Source organism: Ahaetulla prasina, chromosome 3 (assembly GCF_028640845.1).
Source record: "Ahaetulla prasina isolate Xishuangbanna chromosome 3, ASM2864084v1, whole genome shotgun sequence".
NCBI lineage: Eukaryota > Metazoa > Chordata > Lepidosauria > Squamata > Colubridae > Ahaetulla > Ahaetulla prasina.
Genome location: NC_080541.1, coordinates 101,674,249 through 101,692,246, shown reverse-complemented (window position 1 = coordinate 101,692,246; position 17,998 = coordinate 101,674,249). Strand labels below are relative to the sequence as shown.

At 40.4% G+C, this 17,998-nt stretch overlaps 2 protein-coding genes across 2 annotated transcripts in view; one reads left to right on the top strand and one right to left on the bottom strand.

Annotated features, from left to right (window-relative positions):
* The window catches only part of TERT (telomerase reverse transcriptase), a 59,060-nt gene extending 46,394 nt beyond the window's left edge, over positions 1-12,666 (top strand). The window contains exon 16 of the mRNA XM_058177312.1: positions 12,080-12,666. Coding sequence (XP_058033295.1) covers positions 12,080-12,147 — 68 coding nt within the window. The 3' untranslated portion in view covers positions 12,148-12,666. The remainder of the gene's footprint in view (positions 1-12,079) is intronic.
* The window catches only part of LOC131195423 (sodium-dependent neutral amino acid transporter B(0)AT3-like), a 37,738-nt gene that overhangs the window by 1,099 nt on the left and 18,641 nt on the right, over positions 1-17,998 (bottom strand). The window contains exons 4-10 of the mRNA XM_058177313.1: positions 15,468-15,649; positions 14,833-14,943; positions 13,665-13,777; positions 12,719-12,847; positions 5,683-5,839; positions 2,811-3,015; positions 1,293-1,452 (exon numbers count right to left, since the gene is read on the bottom strand). Of these exons, the coding sequence (XP_058033296.1) occupies positions 1,293-1,452; positions 2,811-3,015; positions 5,683-5,839; positions 12,719-12,847; positions 13,665-13,777; positions 14,833-14,943; positions 15,468-15,649 (1,057 nt within the window). The remainder of the gene's footprint in view (positions 1-1,292; positions 1,453-2,810; positions 3,016-5,682; positions 5,840-12,718; positions 12,848-13,664; positions 13,778-14,832; positions 14,944-15,467; positions 15,650-17,998) is intronic.

Sequence of the window (17,998 nt, the reverse complement as noted above, 5' to 3'; positions counted from 1 at the left end):
ATGTAATCACTGTTTATTTTTCAATAAGAGAAATGTAGTCGTCTTTAGGCACCTATTACAGTGATATCACAAAGTTAGCCTTGGATATACCTCCAAGTGTTTTAGTTACAAGCTATCTTGATGTAAATCATTTAATATCAAACTGCAGTGAAGGCTGGACAACCGAATCTTAATGGCAGACTTGCTTTTTTAATCAATGGCTGATGGGGATGGGGTGGAAAACCACTTCTCAAGAACCCTAGCAATGAATAGAGTGGTGCTCACGGCACATTTTCCTACAAGTAGATATAGATACGTGAGAATAGGTGTGCATATGTGTATATATTTTAAAAGCTTCATAACTCTAACTTCAGGTGATGACCTCATGAATTTAAATTCAGTTGTATTGTACATTAGACACAAATCTTCAAAACTAATGTTATTTAATTGCTACTGGAGAAACTTGTCTTCTGTTAGAGGAATCATGTTGCATGTAATACAAATAAGGGAAATGTTGCTTAGAGCAGAAGGCTATAGACTATGGGTGTCAAACTCGTGTTTTCACAACATTTTCTGCCTTCGGGGAGTGGGTGGGTGGGTGACCTGCACGTGACGCATTCAGCCCACAGGCCACCAGTTTGACACCCCTGCTAAAGACAAAGGGAACTTAAAATATTATTCCCCACTGGCTGGAGTTGTCTGCCTTGAGCTTTGATGATGTCACTTCTTGACTAAAGTCTATTGACTGAGGGACAAACAGAATTGCTAGAATGAAAAGCCAGGGTCTTAATTCACTGTAAGTGTGAAAATGTTTTGCTTTATTAAAGTGATTAGCAATTCATTGCACTAGGTGGTTGCAAGACAACACCTTTATTTCAAATTCTTCCAGAGAGCCTTCTCTAACTAACCTTAAGAGAGCCATCTATTGTTAGCTTAAACCTTTCCTTTGCATGATGCTAATGATGATTTATCATAAGCCTGGATCTGAATTTCACCAAGATCATGTATACAGACTTCTGAATACAATAAAAGTTTATTCAACTAAAACAAGCATAATCTTAATAGAATGCTTTTGATAAATATTTATTTACTAGATGTTTATCCTGTCTTTCATTTGGGAACTCGAGATAAAATGCATAGCTCTTTTTGCTCCTACTTTCCCTAAAATTCTTGTAAAGTTGGCTGGAGAGGATGACTCTCAGATGCTTGAGAGAGGATGACTCAGTGAAGTTCTCTGGCTGAGGTCTTCCCACTCTTACATTCTGTGCTGTCACAGTTGAAGAACTTACTAAAAAATACAAGAACCTCGTTACCTTTTCAGTCCATAAACATATACAACGCCGTACACTTCAAATAAAGAAATGATCAGCAACGGTATGCTTCCTCCATAGTTATCAAACACTTCAATCCAGTAACTTCCTGATCGTGTTGTAAAAACAAGACCCAGCAAAAAGGAAGTAAAGCATATTATACCTAATGAAGAAAAAGTTTAGTTGTGTGTGAATGAAAATGCAAAAAGAGAGCAGTTATGACTCAACCAGTTAAAATATTCTCAAATTTTGCACATGGATAAGACCAGATCTGTCAAACTTACTTCTCACTTGCATGGATATTGCTAATATTTCCCCAGACCCTGCCCGCCTCCCCCCTCCCCAGATTTCTCTGAACATTTAAGGACAGGAGTAAAGTTGGTTAAACATAGATGAGAGTTTCTGCTACTGATTTTACTTAGTGATGTACTTTGGTCAGCAATAAAGGCATCACAATGTACACAAATATTATTTATCTTGCTATATGTTGTGTAATTTATCCTTATAAAAGTGAATGCAAGCAAGGTAGCGGACAATTTCTGAAACTCTTATTTTCCTTAGAAACTAGTCTGGCTTTTCTTGCCCCCTTTATCCCTGAAGGCAGTTGCATAATATCTAAAGAAAGGGAAAAACTATGATTCTCTATAGCCAAATACTATAGCCTAGAAGAAAACTATTCTGCCTTCCAGTTAACCAAACTTGAGATAAAACTAATCAGTTGGCTGTGTAAGTACATGGCTCTAATCCTCTAAGATAATTTAGAGGCGGCTTTTTTTATTGTCATAATGCTGAGATACCCCAGTCAGAGTGCTTCAGACTGAAGATAATTTTTAATACTAGCAAAATGAGTATTAGCTTACCAAAAGCTTCTGCCTAAATGCATATGGGAGAGTTTCTAGGTATGTGTGTATGTGTGTCTACACACACGCATATATAGATAGACCCATATGGGAACCATATTAATTTAAGGTATCAGTCTAGAAATCAGGAGCTTGCGAGTTTTACTCCTACTTCAGGCGCAAAGCCAGCAGGATAATCTTTGGCCAATCATACCCTCTCAGACCTAGGATAGAGGCAGTGGCAAACCACTTTTGAAATGCTGCCAAGAAGATGGCAAAGACTATTCCAAGTCAGGAATCAAGACTAACTCAAAGACATGTATATGGTTTATATATATACTGTATATACTAAGGAGTGGAGCTTGAATCATGTACTTATGACTGACATTTTAATTCACAGATCCCCTCATGGATATTCCCGCTCTCTCCCCATGTCCACACACACATACACCCTAATCAAGTGGGGAAGAAAACTCTATGGGGCAGCTGAAAATGAACTTCCTTGGGAATGGCTTTGGTTGAACCCCTGTCAACCAATGAGGTACCTGGAGAAGCAGTTTCAAAGGCCAATCCGTACTTTACTTGGACTACCCTGAAGCAGTATAGTTAGGTAATCAGGTAAATATTCAATAGCACTGTCCACAACTTTTAAAAAAGAAAAAAGATGAACCTTTTGTCTTACCACAAGAAACTTCTTTGCGTAAGTATTTTGACACAAGAGGAATTTCTGTGAAAGGAGTCAAGATGCCCTGAATGAGTCCAAACATAGAAGACAGTCCCAGGCAGAAGAGCATGAGGAAAAACAGAATTGACCATATATGGCTTCCAGGCATCCTTGTTACAGCTTCAGTGAATACAATAAAGACCAGGCCAGGCCCAGAAGCAGTCTGCAAAATTTCAAAATGGAATAGGCAATTAATCTGATCAGCCACGCACATCTCTGTTATTTTGCAAAGCTAAGTCTTGACTAGTTAATCAATGTGGACTGAAATTTAGCGTCTCCATCTAGAAAATGAAAATCCAGGCATGGACAAGGATATGTTCCCAGCAGCTAAAACCTGCAAAATGAGATTAATTTAAAATAGTTTTAAAAAGTTGAGGTTATTAGAGATACCAGTGTGAAGATATGTTTATTAATTTTCCCCAGGAAGTAAATAAGTAAACTAAGTAAATAAGTGAACTAAACTAAGTAAATAAAAGACCTTTGTCAGAAATACATTTCAAATGGTTTCATTTTCATTATGTCTAGCAAAGATTAGTTTCATCAAATTGTATTATTATGAAAATAAATGAAGGGGGAAAATGTTCAATCCTGGCATTTGATTTTTTTAAAATCAATTTATTATTATTATTATTATTATTATTATTATTATTATTATTATTATTATTATTATTATTATTATTATTATTATTTTTTATTTGATTTTTATACTGCCCTTCTCCCGAAGGACTCAGGGCGGTGTACAGGCAAAATAAAACAAACAATACAAAGTACAATTTAAAATGCGATTTTAAAAACTTATTTAAATTAGCCTGGAAATTTAAAATTTACCATACATTAAAACCCCATTTAAAATTGATAAAAATTTGACATTAAAATTCAATTCAAGCCAGCCCCGCGCGGATGAAAAGGTGTGTCTTCAGTTCGCGGCGGAAAGTCTGAAGGTCAGGCATTTGGCGTAAACCCAGGGGAAGCTCGTTCCAGAGTGTGGGAGCCCCCACAGAGAAGGCCCTTCCCCTGGGGGCCGCCAGCCGACATTGCTTGGCGGACGGCACCCTGAGAAGTCCCTCTCTGTGAGAGCGTACGGGTTGGTGGGAGGCATGTGGTAACAGCAGGCGGTCCCGTAAGTACCCAGGCCCTAAGCCATGGAGCGCTTTAAAGGTCGTAACCAACACCTTAAAGTGCACTCGAAAGGCCACAGGTAGCCAGTGCAGTCTGCGCAGGAGCGGTGTTACATGGGAGCTGCGGGTAGCTCCCTCTATCACCCGCGCAGCTGCATTCTGGACTAACTGAAGCCTCCGAGTGCACTTCAAGGGGAGCCCCATGTAGAGAGCATTACAATAATCCAAGCGAGAGGTAACGAGCGCATGAGTGACTGTGCACAAGGCATCCCGATCAAGGAAGGGGCGCAACTGCCAAACCAGGCGGACCTGGTGGAAGGCCCTCCCGGAGACAGCCGTCAAATGATCTTCAAACGACAGCCGATCATCCAGGAGGACACCTAAGTTGCGCACCCTGTCCTTTGGGGCCAGTAACTCGCCTCCAACAGCCAGCCGCGGCTGCAGCTGACTGAATCGGGATGCCGGCATCCACAGCCACTCCGTCTTGGAGGGATTAAGCTTGAGCCTGTTTCTCCCCATCCAGACCCGTACGGCTTCCAAACACCGGGACAGCACTTCAACAACTTCATTGGGGTGGCCTGGGGTGGAAAAGTACAGCTGGGTGTCATCAGTGTACTGTTGGTATCTCACCCCGAAGCCACTGATGATCTCACCCAACGGCTTCATGTAGATGTTGAACAGCAGGGGCGAGAGAATCGACCCCTGCGGGACCCCACAAGTGAGGCACCTCGCGGTCGACCTCTGCCCCCCTGTCAACACTTTCTCATCATATCCTGTAGCCACTTTTCTCATAGGAACAAACTGTATACAGTTCTCTTTGAATATACAGAAGGAGAACGTGACTTTAAAATTACCCTCAACATTTACGTAAAAAAAACTAATTTGGAACAGAAAGCTGGGTAAAAAAAAAAAAGCTAGTTTGAAAACATTTCCCCTAACATACTAGTTTTCACATTACACATTCTTCACAGGATGTGATTAAATAGAGAAGCTATCCAGGTAAGCAGTAAATGAATAAGAATTTAAGATATTTATGGCATAGGAATACTGGATAAAAATTCAAAAATTCATACCAGCATTCCAGTCTTGAATGGAAAATAGCACCTAAAGGGAAATTGGTCAATTTGGTAGTAATACTTGGTTTGACTAAGCCTTTTTCATTACTAAAGTGGCTCTCTGAATCTCACTGCTGGTGCACACTTCTTGATATCCTCTCAATGCAGACAAAGCTGCTTAAATAAAAAAGAAGGGGGAAAAATGATCCCAGTACAGGTAATCCTCTACTTATGACCACAATTGAGCCCAAAATTTTGTTGCTAAGTGAGACATTTGTTAAGTCAGCTTTGCCCCATTTTATGACTTTTCTTGCCACAGTGGTTAAGTGAATCATTGCAGCTGTTAAGTTAGTCATATGGTTGTTAAGTGAATCTGGTCTCCCCACTGACTTTGCTTGTCAGAAGGTTGCAAATAGGGAATCACATGACCCTGGAACGCTGCAACCATCATAAATATGAATCAGTCGCGAAGAGTCTGCACACATGACCCTGGGGATGCTGCAAGGATCATAAATGTGAAAACTGTCATAAGTCAGTGCCATTGAAACTTTGAACAGTCACTAAATGAACTGGTGTAAGTCAAGGACTATGTGTACAAGGAATCCATAGTATTCTTTCATAGGAAAAAAGGACTTCTCAGTAATATACTTACAGTACCTTCTCAAGAAAATGTTTAAGATCACATTTTTTCAGCTTGAGACCAGAAACTCTTGATGGGGCAACTTGGAGCAAAGACTCGAGCCAGAGTGTATAGTTCTCTCTTGAAATGCTTTGTTCCATCAAATGAAATGCAGTTGTGAGTAATTCAATATTACTGTTGTGGAAATCCAAAAAGGTATGAATTATTTTCATTGCTACCATGTTTAGCAAGTCAACTTTTGCTCCTAATTGCTATCACTTTGAGTATTCATGCTTACATATAGCCAAATAGCATCACCCTCATAGCATACATGTGGGCAACATGAGACCCTCCAGATATTGAATTACACATCTAGTGATTCCTTACCACTGGCCTAACTGCCTAAGGTTGATGAAATGCTGAATGGAAAGGAATGTTAGGAAGAAAGCTAATGTTAGGAAGAAAGTTAGGAAGAAAGCTTCCTAACAAACAGGAAGCAGCAGGTGAAGCTAAGCAAGATCACATCAAATACCTGTACAATTAGCACAGGGGCCCCCAAGGATGTGTGCTCTCCCCACTTCTCTTCTCTCTGTATACTAATGACTGCATCTCCAACGATCCATCTGTTAAGCTACTGAAGTTTGCAGATGACACAACAGTGATTGGTCTCATTCGAGACAATGACGAATCCGCATATAGACGAGAGGTCGAACGACTAGCTTTGTGGTGCAACCAAAACAATCTGGAACTGAACACACTCAAAACCATAGAAATGGTGGTAGACTTTAGGAGAAACCCTTCCATACTTCCACCTCTCACAATACTAGACAACACAGTATCAACAGTAGAAACCTTTAAATTTCTAGGTTCTATCATATCGCAAGATCTAAAATGGACAGCTAACATCAAAAACATCATCAAAAAAGGACAACAAAGAATGTTCTTTCTGCACCAACTCCGTCAGCTCAAGCCACCCAAGGAGCTGCTGATTCAGTTCAACTGCAGAAAAAATAATTGCTACCAACCTGCCTTCCATTGAGGACCTGTATACTGCACGAATCAAGAAGAGGGCCGTGAAAATATTTACAGATCCCTCACATCCTGGACATAAACTGTTTCAACTCCTACCCTCAAAACGACTCTATAGAGCACTGCACACCAGAACAACTAGACACAAGAACAGAGGCCCAAAGGCCATCACTCTGCTAAACAAATAATTCCTTCAACACTGTCAAACTATTTACTAAATCTGCTCTACTATTAATCTTCTCATCGTTCCCATCACCAATCTCCTTCCACTTATGATTGTATGACTGTAACTTTGTTGCTGGCAATCCTTATGATTTATATTGATATATTGACCATCAATTGTGTTGTAAATGTTGTACCTTGATGAACGTATCTTTTCTTTTATGCACACTGAGAGCATATGCACCAAGACAAATTCCTTGTGTGTCCAATCACACTTGGCCAATAAAATTCTATTCCAACATGTAACCCATGTATTATAGGAAATAAAAAAAAATCTAAGGGTAAAAATAACAGAAGCAGCATAAAAGAGACACATGCAAAACTTTATTTACTTAGGAAACAGAAATAAAAGACAGAATAAATGAAAATAGAAGTAAGAGAATAAAATAATAGAAGATAAATAGATACTTGCCTTGAAAACAGTACTCGTGAAAAAATATTGTTATTAAACAGTCAATATGAATCAGTAATTTGATATGAATGTTGCCTGATCCCACTCCCTCCAAAAAACACAGTCAACACAGTTTTGGGCTGTCTATTTTCTAAATCCTGGGAAGTAGAATAATTGCTTCCAGTTCCAGGCACACAATATTTAAAAAGTTTCACACACTGTAATAATTTCAGAACAGTCAGGTGATTAGAAAAAGAAGGGAGGGAAGAAGAAAGGAAGGAAGGAAGAGGAAGGAAGGAAGGAAGGAAGGAAGGAAGGAAGGAAGGAAGGAAGGAAGGAAGGAAGGAAGGAAGGAAGGAAGGAAGGAAGGAAATCTGATTATATTTAATTTTATAATAGTTTCATTTAACTGAATATTTCCAGAAGAGAATGCTGAAAATTAATTTTTCATAGTCCAAGTTTTATGTGAAATGGAGGAAAAAAATACCTTGTTGGGTCAAAAAATGTTTCATGTGCCACATTTGCTGTCCTGGAATCAATTCTTTTGGAGTGGCCATTTCTTTTTAATGTAATATGACTCCTGCATGGCTGTCCCATTCGTTTATGTAACAACCAAGCAGTGGTGATATGTAAAATTTGTTGCTATTGGTTCTGTGGGCATGGCTTGGTGGATGTGGCTTTCTTGGGGGGGGTGTCATGTGACTGTGTGGGCATGGCCAACTTTTTTTTTTTTTACTTTTTTAAAGCATTTTTTACTACTGGTTCGGGCAAATAAGTAATAAAAAATGCTTTAAAAAGGTTTTTTAAAAAAGGTTCTGATGATCACAGCTGTGCCATTTTAACATTTTAAGTTGTTGTTGTTAGTTGCGAAGTCATGTCCGACCCATCATGACCCAATGGACATTCCTCCAGGCCTTCCTGTCTTCTACCATCCTTTGGAGTCCATGATTTAGTTCATACCTGAGTGGCCTAGTGCTTTTCCTTACTTTCTTCAATATAAGTCTAAATTTTGCAACGAGAAGTTCATGATCTGAGCCACAGTCAGCTCCTGGTCTTTTTTTTACTGACTGTATATTTATTTATTTATTTATTTATTTATTTATTTATTTATTTATTTATTTATTTATTTATTTATTTATTTATTTATTAGATTTTTATACCGCCCTTCTCCTGAAGGACTCAGGGCGGTGTACAGCCAGAATAAAAACAAAATATATACAATTTAAAACAACATTTAAAAAGAGCAAATTTTAAAGGCTGATTATTAAAATTTAGATTTAAAATTTAAAAAATATTAAGAATACCCAATTAAAATTCATCAATAATTATGCCAGTCCCGCTTTAATGAATAAATATGTTTTTAGCTCACGACGGAAGGTCCGAAGATCAGGCACTTGACGCAGGCCAGGGGGAAGTTCGTTCCAGAGCGTCACTGCCCCTACAGAGAAGGCCCTACTCCTGGGGGCCGCCAGCCGACACTGTTTGGCGGACGGCACCCTGAGGAGACCCTCTCTGTGAGAGCGTACGGGTCGGTGGGAGGCAAAGGGTAACAGCAGGCGGTCCCGTAAGTACCCGGGTCCTAAGCCATGGAGCGCTTTAAAGATAGTTACCAGAATCTTGAAGTGCACCCGAAAGACCACAGGAAGCCAGTGCAAGCTACGGAGCAGCGATGTTACGTGGGAGCCACGAGCGGCTCCCGTTACTACTCGCGCAGCCGCATTCTGGACTAACTGCAGCCTCCGGGTGCACCTCAAGGGCAGCCCCATGTAGAGAGCATTGCAATAATCCAGCCTAGACGTAACCAGAGCATGAGTGACCGTGCATAAGGCATCCCGGTCAAGGAAGGGACGCAACTGGCGAACCAAGCGAACTTGGTAAAAGGCCCTCCTGGCGACGGCCGCCAGATGTTCATCAAAAGACAGCCGTCCATCCAGGAGGACGCCCAAGTTGCGAACCACCTCCTTTGGGGCCACTAACTCACCCCCAACAGTCAGCTGCGGATGCAGCTGACTGTACCGGGATGCCGGCATCCACAGCCACTCCGTCTTGGAGGGATTGAGCTTGAGTCTGTTTCTCCCCATCCAGACCTGTACAGCTTCCAGGCACCGGGACAGCACTTCAACCACTTCGTTGGGGTGGTCCGGGGTGGAAAAGTACAGCTGAGTATCATCAGCGTTCAGATGATAACTCACCCCGAAACCACTGATGACCTCACCCAGCGGCTTCATATAGATGTTGAACAGGGTAGGCGAGAGAATCGACCCCTGAGGCACCCCACAAGTGAGGCGCCTCGAGGACGACCTCTGCCCCCCTGTCAACACCGTCTGCGACTGGTCGGAGAGATAGGAGGAGAACCACCGATAAACGGTGCCCCCCACTCCCAATCCCTCCAACCGGCGCAGCAGGATACCATGGTCGATGGTATCGAAGGCCGCTGAGAGATCTAATAGGACCAAGGCAGAGGAACAACCCCTGTCCCTGTCCCTCCAGAGGTCATCCACCAACGCGACCAAAGCCGTCTCCGTGCTATAATCGGGTCGGAAGCCGGACTGGAACGGGTCTAGATAGACAGTTTCCTCCAGGTGCCGGGGAAGCTGCCATGCAACCACACTCTCTACAACCTTCGCCACAAAGCGAAGGTTGAAGACTGGACGGTAATTACCCAAAATAGCTGGGTCCAGGGAAGGCTTCTTCAGGAGAGGTCTCACCACCGCCTCCTTCAAGGCGGCGGGGAAAACCCCTTCCATCAAAGAAGCATTTATAATCCCCTGGAGCCAGCCTCGTGTCACTTCCTGAGCAGCCAGCACTAACAAGGAAGGGCACGGGTCCAGTAAACATGTAGTTGCATGTAACCTCCCCAGCAACCTGTCCATGTCCTCGGGAGCCACAGAATCAAACTCATCCCAAATAACCTCAACAAGACGTGACTCTGTCATCTCGGCTGGATCATCGCGATCTTGGTCCAAACTATCCCGAAGCTGAACGATTTTATCGTATAGATAACCGTTAAACTCCTCAGCTCGTCCCTGTAAGGGGTCATCCCGTACCTCTTGATGAAGGAGGGAACGGGTCACCCGAAACAGGGCGGCCGGGCGGTTATCTGCCGATGCAATGAGGGTGGAAACGTAGGAACGCTTCGCCTCCCTCATTGCCACTAGGTAGGTCCTAGTAAAGGACCTCACTAGTGTCCGATCAGCCTCGGAACAGCTAAACCTCCAAGTACTCTCTAGGCGTCTTCTCCGGCGTTTCATCTCTCTCAGCTCCTCGGAAAACCAGGGAGCCAATTGAGATCTACGCCGGGTCAGAGGCCGCAAAGGCACGACACGGTCCAAAGCCCCAGCCGCGGCCCGTTCCCAGGCCGCAACCAGTTCTTCAGTCGTGCCGTGGGTAAGATCCTCAGGAAACGGCCCAAGCTCCGTCAGGAACCTCTCCGGGTCCATCAGGCGCCTGGGACGGAACCAACGCATTGGCTCCGTCTCCCTGCGGTGGTGAGCGGCGGTCCGAAAGTCTAGGCGAAGAAGAAAATGATCTGACCATGACACCGGTTCTTTCACTATATCTCCTAAATCCAGATCATTTACCCACTGACCAGAGATAAAAATCAAGTCTAGCGCGCCTCCCCCAATGTGTGTAGGGCCATCAGTTACTTGAATCAGATCCAAGGCCGTCATGGAGGCCTGGAACTCCTGAACCACCGTTGACGAGAAGCCGGCAGATGGCAGGTTGAAATCCCTCAAGACCAAAAGTCTGGGGATCTCAACCGCCACGCCAGCAAGCACCTCTAGTAGTTCAGGTAGGGCTGTAGTCACGCAGCAAGGAGCCAGGTACGTGATCAACAGCCCCATCTGATTGCGGTGGCCCCACTTCACAAGGAGGGATTCACAGCCAGCTATCTGAGGAACAGTGGACTCCCTCGGCTCCAGACTTTCTTTAATCACAACCGCCACCCCCCCACCCCTACCTTGGGCCCTTGGCTGATGGAATGCACGGAAACCCAGAGGGCACAGTTCAACCAGGGGTACACCCCCTTCTGTGCCCAGCCAGGTCTCCGTAATGCCCATAAGGTCCGCGGACTCCCTCTGAATAAGATCACAAATCAGGGGAGCCTTATTGACCATGGACCGGGCATTGCAAAGCATCAGCCGAAGACCCAAGCTCTGATCTTCTCTATCTTTGGCTGCAGAGCATATAGTCAATCTGATTTCTGTGTTGACTGTCTGGTGATGTCCATGTGTAGAGTTGTCTCTTGTGTTGTTGGAAAAGAGTGTTTGCTATGACCATCGTATTATCTTGACAGAATTCTATCAGCTTGTGCCCTGCTTCATTTTGTACTCCAAGGCCAAACTTACCTGTTATTCTAATTATCTTTTGGCTTCCTACTTTAGCGTTCCAATCCCCCATGATGATAAGGACATCATTTTTTGGTGTTAATTCTATAAGGTGCTGTAGGGCTTCATAGAACCGGTCAATTTTATCCTCTTCAGCACCAGTGGTTGGGGCAAAGACTTGGACTACTTTGATATTGATGGTTTGCCTTGGATTTGAACTGAGATCATTCTATCATTTTGGGGATTGTATCCCAGTATTGCTTTTCCTACTTCTTTATTGATCATGAAGGCTACTCCATTTTTTCTGAGGGATTCTTGTCCGCAGTAGTCAAATGGTCATTTGAATTAAATTCACCCATTTCTGTCCATTTTAGTTCACTGATTCCTAAGATGTCAATATTCAGTCTTTTCATCTCTTGTTTGACCACATCCAGCTTACCTTGATTCATGCATCTTACATTCCAGGTTCCTATGGAGAAAAAATCTTTACAGCATCGGACTTTCCTTTCACCACCAGATGCATCCACAGCTGAGCGTCCTTTTGGCCCAGTCACTTCACTCTTTTTGGTATTACTAGTACTAGCACTCTGCTCTTCCTCAGTAGCATATTGGACACCTTCCGACCTGAGGGGCTCATCTTCCAGCGTCATATCTTTTTTCCTTTTGGTACTGTCCATGGAGTTTTCATGGCAAAGATACTGGAGTGATTTGCCATTTCCTTCTCCAGTGGATCACATTTTGTCAGAACTCTCTGCTATGAACTGTCCATCTTGGGTGTCCCTGCACGGCATAGCTCATAGCTTCACTGAGCTACACAAGCCCCTTCGCCACGACAAGGCAGTAATCCATGAAGGGGACATTTTAAGTTACCCAGAATTAAAAATACTGGAATGTACTATTATATAATTTATATGAATTCCTCTAGGTTTGTATTCATTTTAATGCCATTCTGTAGCACTCCTCAAAGTAGTTAAATCATAATGGAGGCCAACAAAATAATATGGAATGCAAAGCAAAATTAAAGTGAGATTTGAATGTTAAATTATTTAACACAACATATTTAACATAACATTAACATTATTAAATTATTATTTAATAACTTACTCATCCAAACAGTCCCAGTAGCTTATTGTTGCTTTAAACCCAAGAATTGAAAAGATGGCAATTGAGGTATATATAGATGTTAAACTGTTCGCTGTGGCTATTATGACAGAATCTTTTTCACAGTCATTTCTAGAAGAAAAAGAAATAAAACAGATTAAACTTTCCAAAAGGCAGTACTAAGTATGAAAATTGTCAGTTATGGCAGAACTCTTATCACTAGTCTAATTTTAAATGTGAATTAATGTATCCTTAAGGTTATGATACACTTCATAGATGCAGCAGATGAAATTTACATTTTATTTTATTAGGCCAATAGACTCAGGTGGTTGTAATGAACTACCTTGTCTGGAGTTAGAAATTGAGCAGGAAGCTAAGTGGGTGTATTAGTTAGCAAGATAAGGAAATCACCAAAAAATGTTAGAGCTTTAGGCTACCCTGAGAAGTGAAAAAAAACAACTGTGATAGAAGATACTTGCAAAATTCCATTCACTTGCAAAAAAAAAAAAAGCTACATAGTTATGATCAGTTGCTCCTGGAAATAATCTTAGGGTTACTTGAAATCTTTTGATTTCATTTTTTTTTCATTTTGATTTGATCTAAACTGATGGAATTTTGGCAAGTATACAGAAATTTCCAACCATGCAGAATGAAGTAATTGTAAAATGGGTAGTGATATAGATGAAAGGAGGAATTGTAGTCAAAATATTATTATAAAATGTTATAAACATAGATTATATTAAAAAGAAGTATGGTCCCTTTTTTAGGCAACAAAATAACTTTATACTGAATGTACAGGTTGTTAGCAAGAAAAGCTAACTTTGCTTAAATTCTTTCTTTTCACTTCCTATGATTATAAAAAATGATTTTGTTTTTACTGACAAAAATGAAATTTCCATATGTTGAGCATTGGCTTAAGATATACAATATTAGACTACATTGCACTTACTTTTGTGGATTGTAGCTTGAAAATGCTATATGTCCGCCAAGCGCTAAAGAAAGGGAGAAGAAACACTGGGTGGCTGCATCAAGCCATGCACGTGGATTTGTTAGGACTGAGAACTGTTAAAACATTAAAAATAAAAATGAAGTAGAAAATACAGTGCACTCCATTAGGTGTCATCTTTATGTTACGTCCCTGACCAGCATTTTGTGTAATTACTATAAGAGGTTACAAGATTCAAGTTAAAATCACAAATGTTTCTAAAATCAATAAAAGAAATGGTTTATTATAATGCTATAGATACAACACCCTCAATTTAAAAATACTTATAAAAATAAACCTCAAATATTAAATAGACTATAGAATTTATTTATGAATAAATTTACTAAAAGCATGTTTATTAAGTGTTCTACACAGTATATACCATTTATGGTATATGTAGGTGTATGATTTTTCTCTCTTTCTAACTCTGGTGAGGTATAAATTGGTGAGATCCTAAAAATTAAAGGAATAATTCCTATGTAAGGTAACAGCAGTTAAAAAATAATTACAGCTTTCCTAATAATGTTAGGGATCTAATGCACAATTAGGAAGCAAATGAATAAATGAAGAGTTATAAAGGTAGATAACAGGTTGCTGTAGAAAGCATATAAAATCTGATGCTGGAGTGTGAAATCTATGGCCCTACAGAGGCTGTTGGACTAATCTTCCTATAATTTCTAATGACTGATCATACCAATTGTGATCATTGTGGCCTTGAGTTCAACAATATCTAGTGGATCGCTCACTGTTAAGTGCTACTTCTAATCCATGTGCCTAATCAGCCATTAGTTAACGTTAGTAACACTAATAAATTTCCCAAAACTCTAAATAAGGTGTAATAAGCAAAGAAATTACAAAACTGATTACATAGTTCAGCACTTATAGATGGTGGCTGAGATACAGACAGAGGATCACGTTCATAGAGTGTGTAGGTGTCAGAGTTTCTGAGTACCCCACACCTACTTCCCAATTCCCACCCCTTTATGCATAGCTTCTAGCAGCTTCAGTGGGTAAAAATTATGAATAACTCTTTTCTGAAACTGAAATTGTTAGAGAACTAGAAGTTTAGATCAGGCTCAATAAAATGATTAACTTTTAAAAACAGCTAGAAATTCAATGGGAATATACTTGCATTGGGAGTGAACAGATGAATTATCCCTTGAGTAGCTCCTGGAAGAGTCAGTCCATAAACAAGGAATATAGTTAAAGTTATATATAGAAAAGAGATTATAATATAAATTGCCTGCACAGAGAAGAAAAGCAAAAGGAAATCATTCAAACGGATCATCATTATAGATGCCCTAGTTAATGTTCCCACCACAGTCCAACCATGTTGTTCACACCGTGGACCAACTTTCTGCCAACACACAAATCAAACTGCGAAAATCTGGATGATTTACCACTGAATTAAAAAACAAAATAAGTGCTGTGGATGCAATAAATGGAACGTTGGGGGAATGAACATGGGCTGCAGGAGATCTCCCTTTCCCCCTTCCATGGGGGAAATCAGAAACTCCTAAGTTACATCCCACTATATGATTTTATGACTGATCGTGCCTGAGAAGAAATCTATGTGAGGTCAGGATCGGGGTGGGTTTCAAAACCCGTCGCTACCAGTTCGTGCATGGGTGCACACGCGCTCACACACGCACACGACGCTTCTGCACATGCGCAGGCAAACTGGTAGCAACCCACCACTGGTCAGGATTAGTTAATATTTGGCTAGTTGGTTAGTCAAAAACCAGCCAGGAAAAATACACTCCTCACCTTTCCAGTTGATTTAATTCCTTGAACTGTACAGAGGTAAACAATGATCCAGGAACTGGCTAAAGATGCAATCAACCACCAAAGAAAAGGGCCAGTCTGTGTGATGTCCGTGCTGATGTTCAGTGTGTGTCTGTACCAAAAGTAATTGGGTTCAGAGCTAAGCTCACATTCTTTGATGAGCTCTAAAATAAAAGACACATAAAATAAGACTCTTAGAGGTACTAACCATTCACATTGCTTCATGAATTCAAAGAGGAAGTACTTGAAGTTTTTTTTTTCAACGCAGGCAGAAGATAGTACTTTATATTTTTGAATGCCTCCTCTAAATTAAGAGGAGTTATGGTAAGTTAACTAAATTCCCTAATATTAGTTACAGGGTTAGTTAATACACAACATATATAATATTAGTCACATATTAATTATATACGGCATGCCAACAACAACAACTAAGTAATGTGAATGAAACATTTAGAATTAGAAATATTTGAAAGTGATGGTTTTGAATTCAAAATGTCCCATTTCAGGTCTTCAAAAACAAGTTTCACATTTACAACAGGCTGTTTCTATCATCTTGGAAATGTGTGCCATGCTGAAAATCTGCTTCAAACTCCAAAACCAAAATGGTCAAAAGAGACCATTTGTAATGAAAAGCAATTGCTTCCATTCAAATGGTTTGAGTTCATGACATTTTGTAAACCCTCATTAGTCTTCATGCCAAGCAGAATCTCTCTCCATTTTTTTTTCTATAATGCAGTTCACTTGTTGTTATTAGAACTTGTGTTTAAAACAAAACAAAAAAAAGATGTTGGAGCTGCATTTTATCATAACTTCCAAAGTACCATCACATTTCCTGTGACAAACATATTTTCCTGAGTGGTCCAATGGTGAATATCAAAACCCAGACAGGCACAGTAATGGAATGATCTTGAGTTACATGAGGAAGCAACACAGCTAAGAGAAATCCGAGTCCAGATTTATTTATTTAAATCTAGTTTGAGGAAACACCTCAAACTTGACTTTCCCTAGGATTAAAAAAAAAATTATTTTGTAGATGAAGGCGGGGGTGTGTGGCATTTTCAGGCTTGGAAAATTCTATTACTGTAACTCTGTAATAAAAGTAATTTTAATATCTATAGCTTTTGGTTTCCAAGCCTGGTCTGCCTCAAAGGTTGATACAGGCACTTTTAGCATTGTTTCTTCTTTTTCTCCCTATTCTTTTTTTTTATTCTTTTTTTTTATTTACATTTATATCCCGCCCTTCTCCGAAGACTCAGGGCGGCTTACAGTGTGTAAGGCAATAGTCTCATTCTATTTGTATATTTACAAAGTCAACTTATTGCCCCCCCAACAATCTGGGTCCTCATTTTACCTACCTTATAAAGGATGGAAGGCTGAGTCAACCTTGGGCCTGGTGGGGCTTGAACCTGCAGTAACTGCAGGCTGCTGTGTTTTAATAACAGGCTTCTTACATCCTGAGCCACCACGGCCCTATTCTAACGATCTTCGGTGCATCAACACTTAAAACCTATTTTGTGAATGATATGACTGATATAGGAAAGGATATATCTTTTTCCTTTTGCTTGAATCATAATCATTTCACAGCCAATTTAGGGCAAAGGCAGTCTGACAATGGTAAGTGAACCACTTTAGCCAATTGCCTCCCATCTGCAGTTTATGGCTTGCTGTTTTATTAGCATCTAGAAATTTATTATTTGCTTGAACAAGGGTAAGAGAGATCAGAATAAACATTTATGAGTGGGCCAAGATCACAGCAGTAAAAAGTGGAGGGGAAATCCAGATTAATGTTAAGATTAAAAAGAAGAAAGGCACCCTTAGTGAATATATGATTTCAAAAAAGTGAAGTTTTTTTTTTCTTGGCCTCAAGAATAATAGACATATAGTAGATGGACAGTGTGTTGGAGGAGACTAATCTTAGGGAGAAAGTGGACAACAAATTTAAATAAGGTTATGAAGGAGAATGACTTTTCAGTGAATAGTTAAGCAATGATCTGTCTAAGGATAATGTATGGTGGAGAAATGTGGACTTGTAGAAAGAATGGGGTAAAGAAGATAAACACTCTCAAATTAAGAATATAGAAATGGTTGCGAAGAGTACCAGAATGTCATTGCCTACAAGAGAAGTCCTAGAGCAAATGAAGGCTGACTGTTCTCAGAACAATATAATCAGCAAGTAGAACTCATATACCAGTGATGGCTAACCTTTTTGCTGTCGCATGTCAAAAGTGGGGGGAGCGCAGGGCGGGTCGTGTGCGCATGTGCCCACATCCATAATTCAATTATTATTATTATTATTTATTTGATTTTTATACCGCCCTTCTCCCGAAGGACTCAGGGCGGTGTACAGGCAAAAGTAAAAAACAGGCAATACAATGTACAATTTAAAATGCAAATTAAAAAACTTATTTTATAATTGGCCTAAAAAGTTTAAAATATATAATAAACTAAAACCCCATTTAAAATTATTAATAGAAAATTTAAAATCGATAAAATTTAAGCCAGCCCCGCGCGAG